This window comes from Adiantum capillus-veneris, chromosome 7, assembly GCF_014529385.1.
Source record: "Adiantum capillus-veneris isolate H3 chromosome 7, ASM1452938v2, whole genome shotgun sequence".
Lineage (NCBI taxonomy): Eukaryota > Viridiplantae > Streptophyta > Polypodiopsida > Polypodiales > Pteridaceae > Adiantum > Adiantum capillus-veneris.
The window spans coordinates 132,373,261-132,382,384 of NC_140937.1; the positions used below are offsets into that span (position 1 = coordinate 132,373,261).

A 9,124-nucleotide genomic window follows, 5' to 3' on the forward strand; every position below is an offset into this window, starting at 1 on the left:
CATTCTAGTTTGCAATGAAGCTGGAGGTGTTCACCTCTTAGACATGTAAGTTACTACGTGAGTTCAAATGAATGTGGTTTTTCAATTGCCAAAATTTAAAATTTTAACAATATTATATTAACGGAAGGGGTTTTTAATTTGTTTAGAGAAAAACCCGTACATTTTGAAAAAAAAGGGGTCATTTTATTACCTTAAGCATGTAAGTAAAGGGATTTTTTTAATACCCTTCGAATGCACGTTATAGGAATAGTTTCTTAAAGGTGCACCCCTTGAGCAACAAAGTGAGGTCCATTAAGATATTGTTGTTCTCATTGTAGGTTACATTTGTTCCTTGAGATTTATAAATATCATTAATATGAAATGGACATCCAATGAAACCTATCTATGCATGGTTGAGTTGAAGTCTCTCTTTCCAGACACTTGTTGATGTTGGTAGAAGTTTAGACTTTATTCCATTCTTCACAAAAATGGAGGAGATAGACTGCTGAATAGTTGAGTACCCACTCTTACTCACGCCAAGGGAGTCAAGTGTGCCCTGTATTTCACTGGCATGCACTGCACTCTTTGTAATAAAACGTTTAACACCATCGTGCTGCAAAACCTTATACTTTAATTTGTCATGCATTATATCCTTTGCAAGACCATTTGTTATCAAAGGCTTCAATTGCTTTCCTACATTGGCCTTTGGATCTATGTTTTCTTTGTCTGGATATATATAGCATATCTACATAGAAATTATAACAGACATAAGAAAAAACTATTTATAGGTGAAATAAACTAAAAGGTTTACAATCCTGACCTCAATGCTTGGATTCTTTTCTTGGGACCTCCAGAGCCAACCTTCAAGGTTTCAAGATTCCGTAGTCTCTTCTTTCGCACGCGAGCACCTAAGATTGTATCTTTTCTTTGTAAGTTTCGCACTTTTTCTTGCAAGACCTATATTTCTTGTGTGCATTGCAAAAGGATTTTTTGGTCCTCACAATGCAAATTAGAAAGTCGTAGAATCTCATTTTCTTGATGGTGAACTATGCTTTGCTGAATTTTTGATTTCCCAGTTAGAGCTTTGCAGTAGCCAAGTAAACCATTTTGGCCGTCACCTACAAAGGTCAATAAAGTAGTGGGATTTGCAAATGCAGGGAAGGCATTGGTCATAGGAATCAAAGGATAGAGTGAGCCATTTGTCCATAAATCTATGTGTTTTGCTCCTTCACTTTGAGTCTTTCTTTCTTCGTGGGTGTTACTATTGTGTTTGTTTTACTTCGCTTACATAAAGGCTCATATTCAGGATTCAAATCAATGTGTAGATGATATTTATGTCATTTAGTGAGAAGGTTTACTATTGTGTTACTATTGTGTTTGTTTTACTTCGCTTACATAAAGGCTCATATTCAGGATTCAAATCAATGTGTAGATGATATTTATATCATTTAGTGAGAAGGTTTGAGGAGGTGGATGAAGAAGCCATGATTACACAGTCAAGAAAATCAAGAAACAAAAGAGTATAACTCCATTACTCCCTAGACTCCCTACTGTATACATCGTATGAAAAAGAACTTCCCTCCTATATGACGAGGTGCATTCAATAACTGAAAAGCGACATTCCATCAATCATTACAGCCCTTATGACTCTGTTGAAAGAATTCACTTCGAAGTACACTTTTTGAACGGTTGATGAGGACACCTTTTCTTTTACCATACCAATTTTCTAGAGAGAGAAGACAAAAAATTATAATATATCTCTTAGAAGGCCCTCCAAATGACCTTCAGAATTCCCTGATGTATTTGGCGTGCGTGGCTCATGATGAGCACAAAATTTCTTGTAAACTTACTCACCCACATACTATGGGTTTTGCAAAAAAGAAAGAAGAGCTAGCACAAGAATCAACACCAAATGATCTGGTGTTGCAAATTCATGTGGTCCATCGCCACATAGTTGATCACAACATAGATCCAAGGCCCCATCCTTTGTTGAGCATTTAGTGGGTAGGTTTAGGGACTAATTTTAACAAGAAAGAAGCATTTGTCTGAGTGTGAGCACATGGTGGAAACGAGCAAGGTTTGCCAATGCGAGATGCCTACCATATTCATTAGCCAGTGAAGAGATCTTTGTGGAGGGAGGTGAAATTGAAAAAATAGAGGGACAAGTGTTTCTAACGGGATCCATGTGAGATAATCAGAAATCTTCAAGGATATATCCAAAAGCATAAGAAAGACACTTGAGATGAAAGTGAGAATCATTGAAGGGGTGATGCGACTAGGGTAGGTGAGCCAGTAAGGAGACATGCATGAATGGCCAAGCGTGTGAGGCCCATTAGTAAGCACTCCTTGTTCCAACAAAAGTGTAAAATTCTAAAAGGTGATTGGTTGAGCGCCTAGCTTTTGTGACCTTTTGGAACAAAAATACCTCTCTAGAGCCATTTTTTGAAATTATGAAATACCAACTTGTATAAGTTTCTAAAAAATATCAATATTGGTCTTGAAAAAAGTGTCTTGAGAAGACAAATCCAAACATATCTTCAAATGACTATTTGCATTGAATAGCAAAATTCCCTCCAAAATTACCTCTTTTTTGTTAGGTGCACTTATTGTTACAATTACCAGAGGTAAGAAACAATAACAAACAAACCTTATTTTGAACTCACGTGCTATACTTGCATTTCTGGGGGTAGCGCTCTCTCTCTTATTTTGAACTCACGTGCTATACTTGCATTTTTGGGGGTAGCTTTCTCTCCCTCTCTCTCTCTCTCTCTCTCTCTCTCTCTCTCTCTCTAAAGTGATGGAAATTATCTTCGTTGTTGATTTATTGCCAGACATGCCAATTGTTTGGGTCCACCTTGTGATAGTTGGCAAATTCCAATATGAGGATAAAGCCTTCAATAATGTAGTTCAAGAAATTATTCCTATTGTTTTATTTGATTTTGTTGAAGCATGTTGTGCTTGATCAGAGATTTATATTTTCTAGTAAATTACATTAATACACCTGAAAATGTAGACTCTCGTACAACATGGACATTTTGAATTGTAAGCATAGTTTTGATGCACTCTATACTATATAAAATAGAATTCTTAACAAATAACGTGTGTGTGTGTGTGTGTGTGTGTGTGTGTGTGTGTGTGTGTGTGTGTGTGTGTGAGAGAGAGAGAGAGAGAGAGAGAGAGAGAGAGAGAGAGAGCCAATAGATGATTCAATTTTAGCTAACCGGTGAGGACCCACATGAATTCAAGACCATTATTGCCATTCTCTTGGCCTTCAATTATGAACTTGGAACGAGTCCTCCTTGACTCGTATCATATCTTAGATACCGATGTTTATGTAATTTTTTTCGCTTGACTAAACTTAAATAGGGGAAAAATTCACTTGATTATACGTAGTTAAATGAAAAAAATTATCTTAATCAACTCAAAAAGTTCACTACAAAGAGTAAAGTGCAGAATATAATTGCTCGTTTCTGCACACCATCTCATGTATCTAGCAAATCAAGCTTTGTGCATGAATTGGCCAGTTGGTGGAGCAGTTGGACCACCAGCAACAATAAACCCTGCATTGAAAATGTTGAAATCTTGTTAGGTTTAGTTATAAATTATCACTATTACGAATATTGGAGGCCACACTTAAGACTATTGTGAATAAGAAACCGACTTTAAGACAACCCGGTTTTAACTGTATTGTGAATAAGAAACCGGCTTGAATACAAGCCGTTTTAATTAACTATGTTGTGAATAACAAACCGGCTTCAAGACAAGCTTACTTGGTTAATTAGTAGCAACTTATAGTTAATAAAATATTACGATTTAAAACTATAATTAGCTCCTCAATTTTCTTCTAAATGATTCTAAAACATCCTTAAGCTAAAACAAGTTTTGAGCAACTAATGCCATGGAGCAACCTAAAGCCTTTTCAGAGGATTTTTGTTGTGTTTCTCTCTTGCTCCTACATAAGCAATTAGATAAAGTGGGTCTTACTTGACATACGTTGCACCTTCGTTGTTTTTGAGAGTGCTAAGTGCAATTCATGTCGCAATATAAAAAGGTCTAAGTTAAACATATATGTGGATTTGTTACCTAAGATCAAGGTTGGTACCAAGAAAGAAGATAGAAGCTACGTACAGCCCAATGGCGATTTTTGAAGGGTTTTGAAGATCATTCCACTATTTTACAAAAATAATTTCTCCAAAGATCAACTCAAGATTTTTAAAGTTCAGTGGTTTGGGAGATAAATTTGCCAAAAATACACTAGATAAAGTGTCATTTTGTTAAAAATTTCAAAAAATAAGACTATAACTAAGCCTAGGATTCGTGCATATAAGTCGTTGCCACGCTCTGCTCTGTTGCATCTTGCTTGCGAGCGATCGCCAGTTGAGGAGCTCGAGAGGATCTTTTGCAAGAGGAAATGGAGCCGACGGCTTACGATCAAGGAGGTTGTGGGAGGCATGTCCTGAGGGACGGGGCCGGTCGTTCCAATGGGGGATGCGTGCCCATCTTTGCCCATCGCCACTCCTTACAGCCTCCCATTTTTTTTGGATGCGAGAGAGGTCGCCCTCCTTGTCCCTTCTTGGGTGACAACGACGACTGGCTGGTTCTGACAGCTTCTGACACGGGTTGTTGTAGGACTCATTGCCCGTCAAGGTCGCTGGTTGGGGAGTAGGCCATCCTAGCCCTCCATCCCGACCCCATTACTGGACAGAATAGGCGTGGAGGACTGTTGGATGCACGCCATCTCAGCGCTCAGAATCTCAGAGGCACAGTCGACCCATATTAGGTGTCTAGCTCAGCATGCGGAATCAGAGCCTTCATCCTCCAATCAATGCCAATCATCATTGCATGGCAGCTCAGCGCTCAGAATAATTGTTGTGTGCTCCAATGACTGCAAACCAAGTCAGCGCAAGTAGTACAGAAGCAGTGGTTGTGCTAGCGCAAGTAGTACAGAAGCAGTGGTTGTGCTTTGACCACCCACCATCATCCACCTCGGAATTGAACGATGACCTGCTGACTGACGTAGACTTGCTGGCTAACGATGACCTGCTCACTGCGCAATCTGTGCAACTAAATTTAGCATCTATATTACATGGCCCCCTTCCTAGTGACCTTGACGACTGAGAATGACCATTCCCATAATATTGACTACCACCATGGCTCCTGGCCTCCGTCAGTTGCCATGTGGTCGTCAATCCTATGGAGAATGATCATTAAATGACCATTCCCTACCCCTTGATGGCACTGGAGTCTTCTTTTTGGTGGGGAGGGCTCCCCTAAAGGCCAGATGTGCTGGTGCCATAGCCCTGGCGGTAGCACTGGCCTTTTCGACATTGCTCGGCTCTCCATGATAGCGTACTACTCGTCTTCCTCTCATTTCAATGGATGGAGGGCTTTTATTCGAGGTGATGCAGCTTGGATGCTCTCCCTTAGAAGGTTGTACTACGGTAGCTATGATCCTCTAGGCTTACTTTCCATGTTCTTTTTGTGATTGTGGTATATGTTATTGTGAAGTGGCTTCCCTGTGAGCCGGCTGATCTGATTATCTTTTTGGAATTTGTAGAACTTTTCTTTTTGGTCACCTATGTCTTCCATGGCTATAGTTAGCCTGGAGTTTTTGTATCCATATTTCATTATAATACAATATCACCATCTCTTCAAGAGAATATTGCTATAAAAAACAAGTTGAAGGGCACTTAATATTTAACCTAGTTGGCACCTTGACCTTCATATTTTACATGTTTGTGGGTAATTTTATGTGCTTGAAAAGCACCCTATAACAAGTAAAATACCTGCAACAAAATGAACCCAACCAATGATTTGATATGTGTAAGCCGATGACAAATAAACTCCGTTCTTTCCTTTTCAGAGTGATTAAAATTGGTTCTAACACCTTAAACCAAAGAGTCTAAGTGTGTAGCGACGAAAGGGCAATCACTGATGTGACTTTTACCCTTCTGCCTGTTAATCAACCTCTAGGAGAATGCACACAAGAAGTTTTGGACAAATTCTCACAATAATTCCCACATTGTGACTTTCCTCAACATCATGAGCTTCTGTGAGGGAGGCACTGCATACCTAGCTAGGTACGATTGGGGATAGGGGACTGCCGGCGAGCACTGCATACCTAGTTAGGTACGATTGGGGACAGGGGACCGCTGGCCCGGTGGGGGGGCCGACGATCCCATGTCCCCAATCGTACCTAACTAGGTATGTGGTGCCTGTCGAGCAGAAGCTCATGACATTATGCATCCTATGAAAAACACTGAAAAAGACTCCGTTTTCCTACATGAGAAAATTTCTACATCTTCTTGTGATGGCTACCGGTGTAAGGTCAAGCTAAACGCTCCATTCTCTCATTTTATTATGAAAGCTAGACGCATGGTGTTTTGCCATATAAAATTTGGTTGCTAGTACCTTGGGAGGGGTCTATGTTGCGGTTCTTGAGCTCGCGGTGAGTTTGGGCGATGGAGCAGCAGAGGCAGCAGCAGTCTGTGAGGACGTCGTTGCAGGGGTTGGCGGGGAGGCCAAAGCGCATGCGCAGCTTCTTGCGGTAGCCGCACGTGTAGAGGCAGCCAAGACCAGTCAGCGACTGAAGCACGCAGAATATCAACCCCCCTTCACAGCACGCTGCATTAAGGCCATACCACCGTCATAATCCCATATAGCAATTGCTATGCAAATTAAAAGCTTATGAATCCCATGAGTACATGTCTGTCCGTTTTCCAGGACATTGACTACTTCGCCAACAGGGACACATGGGCAGCAGCAACTGCAGCAGCCTGCACCAATCAAATCAATCAAATATTTTCTTTTCCTCCTCTAAATAATTACATATATTATGAGACTTAATAAGTTGCCCACAAGACGTGAAATCTTCGAAACAGCCACAGAGGCCGGTTGTCCATTGTCCATGCTGGGGAGGAGCAGCTGCCATGGAGGGAGAGAGAGAGAGAGAGAGAGAAGCAGAAGAGAAGCTTTTAGCGTCTCCCGACGTCGCAGGTTTAATCGACGGGGATTGAGCTCAAGACGTCCTCAAGCCTGATCTACATGGAGAGACGTGAGTCGTGAAACGTGATGAAATGATGCGATCCGCGTCCAAGCATAACCGGCCCGCTTTCGATAACTTCAGCGATGGACCATTGCTGAGATTTGCAAGGGCCCCATGCATGCACGTTGGAATGACAATTACAAAGACAAAAAGACAATAACTATTTTATCTCATGCACACTTCCATAAGACTAAGTCATGCGCATATTGGACACATCAAGGGTGGGGTGCATTTACTGACTCTGGGCGAAACCGGGCTGTTGGATGCAGGTGTTGTAAATTCAAAAAAATTGGAAAATTTGGGGAAGGCAAAATTTAAATTCGGATCCAAGCCCCACCTCCCTCACCTCGAGACTTGAAAGCATGACATCTCGCTTAAATTTGGGTCCAAGCCCCACCTCCCTCACCTCGAGACTCAAAAGCATGACATCTCGCTTTGCAACCTGATACCCTAACCACTACCCATCTGTGCTTCTTAACATGATTTTGTAAATAGAGGCAAAACATAAATTTGGGTGCTAAGGTGGCATTTGTAAATTTGGGTCTCCGGATCCACCACTATAAGAGGAGTTGTTTAAAACCGCTAACATTGCTGCGGACGGAAAAACAAAGAAAAAAGGAGAGAGAAAAATTTGCGAGAGCGGCAATAATCGCGGCTATGGACGTGGTAGTGGTTTCTCAACAATAAGCGTGGTAATAGTCGCGGCAATATACCCGCTACTATTATGCATCTATTAGCACGCCTATTGCTGCTACACGTCAATTCAAAAATAAAGATGTTCATTTGGGCCACCCAAAATGAACATTTTTATTTGACGTGCATAAAACAATGAAACATCAATTGTTTTTGGAAGAGTATAAAAAATACCAAAGAATTGAAATTAAATTTACTTTACCTTGATAATTTAATATGCAAAAGATCAACTATTTTAAAAAGTTACAATAAAAAGTAAACAGTTGTATATACATTGTGCCACATTGGGATTTTACAAAAATTTGGACAAAATATTTTTCTATCTAATCCTCCTCTTTCTTGTCATCGTTCAGAGGTACGTATGTTTGATCACTTTGACTCTACATAAACCCAAACCAGATTAAACAATTATCAACATCTCAAAATAATTGATACAAAATTATGTTAGGAATTGGATCGAGCTAGCTAGGGTGGATGAAAGAGAAACATGGTGCAAGTGTGTGAGTGTGTGTAAGCAAGGTTATCACTCAAGTGAATTAGGTTCCAAGATAGGATTAGCTTGGACTCATAAACACAATCTTGAGTATTGACTTAGCTTAGCACAAGCTCACCATAGACAAGCATGTAGTGCAAAATGATTTGTTGTTTATTGTTTCAAGAAATGAGCTTTAAGTAGCTCTACAGCCTTGCTAAACAGTATGTGAGATAAATCCACTCTCCTCTCCTTAACTCACACCTTAGGACAAAGGGCACACTTTACAATCCTCCCCTTGAGGTTTGGACTAAGACAAGATACTGAAGATGCACGATCCACACAGACTAACAAAATCCACATAGGATGGTGATATCCACACAGGAAAATAAAGTCCACAAAGGATGGTGATATCCACACAGGATGGTAAAAAAAAATCCACACAAGAACAATCCACAAAGGATGGTGATCTCCACACAGGATGATAAGCTAATATCTACACAGGAAAAAGTCCTCCCCTACAAGTAGAGAGTCTACATCTTCAAAATGGGTCTTCCCAAACGCTACCTTCGTCTTCGTCCTTTTTGTCTTTTACTATGTGAGCTGATCCTCTGTCAGGTCTCTTGCCTTCGTTGCTTCTGCTGTTGCTTTCAACTGCTTCATGGTTTGACTTCGTATCCTCCCCTTGAACGAGTGCTTCTGTTCCCCTTTTTGTTGTACAATCAGGCTTTATTTCATGCGTCATAATGACATGCAACAATATGTTAAAATATCCTATGAAAAGGTTTATGCAAAAATTAATGCTCTCTTCCATCTTGGTCATACTCCGAGAGCCCAAGCATGCGGAATTTCTCATACAATTTGTCAAAAATTCTTCACACACGGAGAGATTTTAGCAATTTGGAGACTCTCCAATGCCAATGTCTATCCCATTA

General features: G+C 40.4%; 1 protein-coding gene across 1 annotated transcript; it reads right to left on the reverse strand.

Annotated features, from left to right (window-relative positions):
* Positions 1 to 3,372: 3,372 nt before the first annotated feature.
* LOC147454642 (cell number regulator 4-like) lies at positions 3,373 to 6,968 on the reverse strand. The gene is made up of 4 exons (XM_086517392.1): positions 6,838 to 6,968; positions 6,684 to 6,755; positions 6,391 to 6,603; positions 3,373 to 3,539 (listed from the first exon to the last, which is right to left on the reverse strand). Exons 1-4 carry the CDS (start codon positions 6,908 to 6,910, stop codon positions 3,478 to 3,480), a joined length of 420 nt encoding a protein of 139 aa, XP_086373518.1. The 5' UTR covers positions 6,911 to 6,968; the 3' UTR covers positions 3,373 to 3,477.
* Between the last annotated feature and the right edge of the window lie 2,156 nt (positions 6,969 to 9,124).

What these genes read in the sequence shown, in the direction of transcription:
- LOC147454642 (XM_086517392.1), bottom strand. Translation starts at nt 6,910, where the DNA reads ATGGCAGCTGCTCCTCCCCAGCATGGACAATGGACAACCGGCCTCTGT. An exon ending in TTTCGAAGATTTCACGTCTT is followed by an intron (nt 6,756 to 6,837) that starts GTGGGCAACTTA and finishes TGATTGGTGCAG; the next exon opens with GCTGCTGCAGTTGCTGCTGC. An exon ending in CCTGGAAAACGGACAGACAT is followed by an intron (nt 6,604 to 6,683) that starts GTACTCATGGGA and finishes GCCTTAATGCAG; the next exon opens with CGTGCTGTGAAGGGGGGTTG.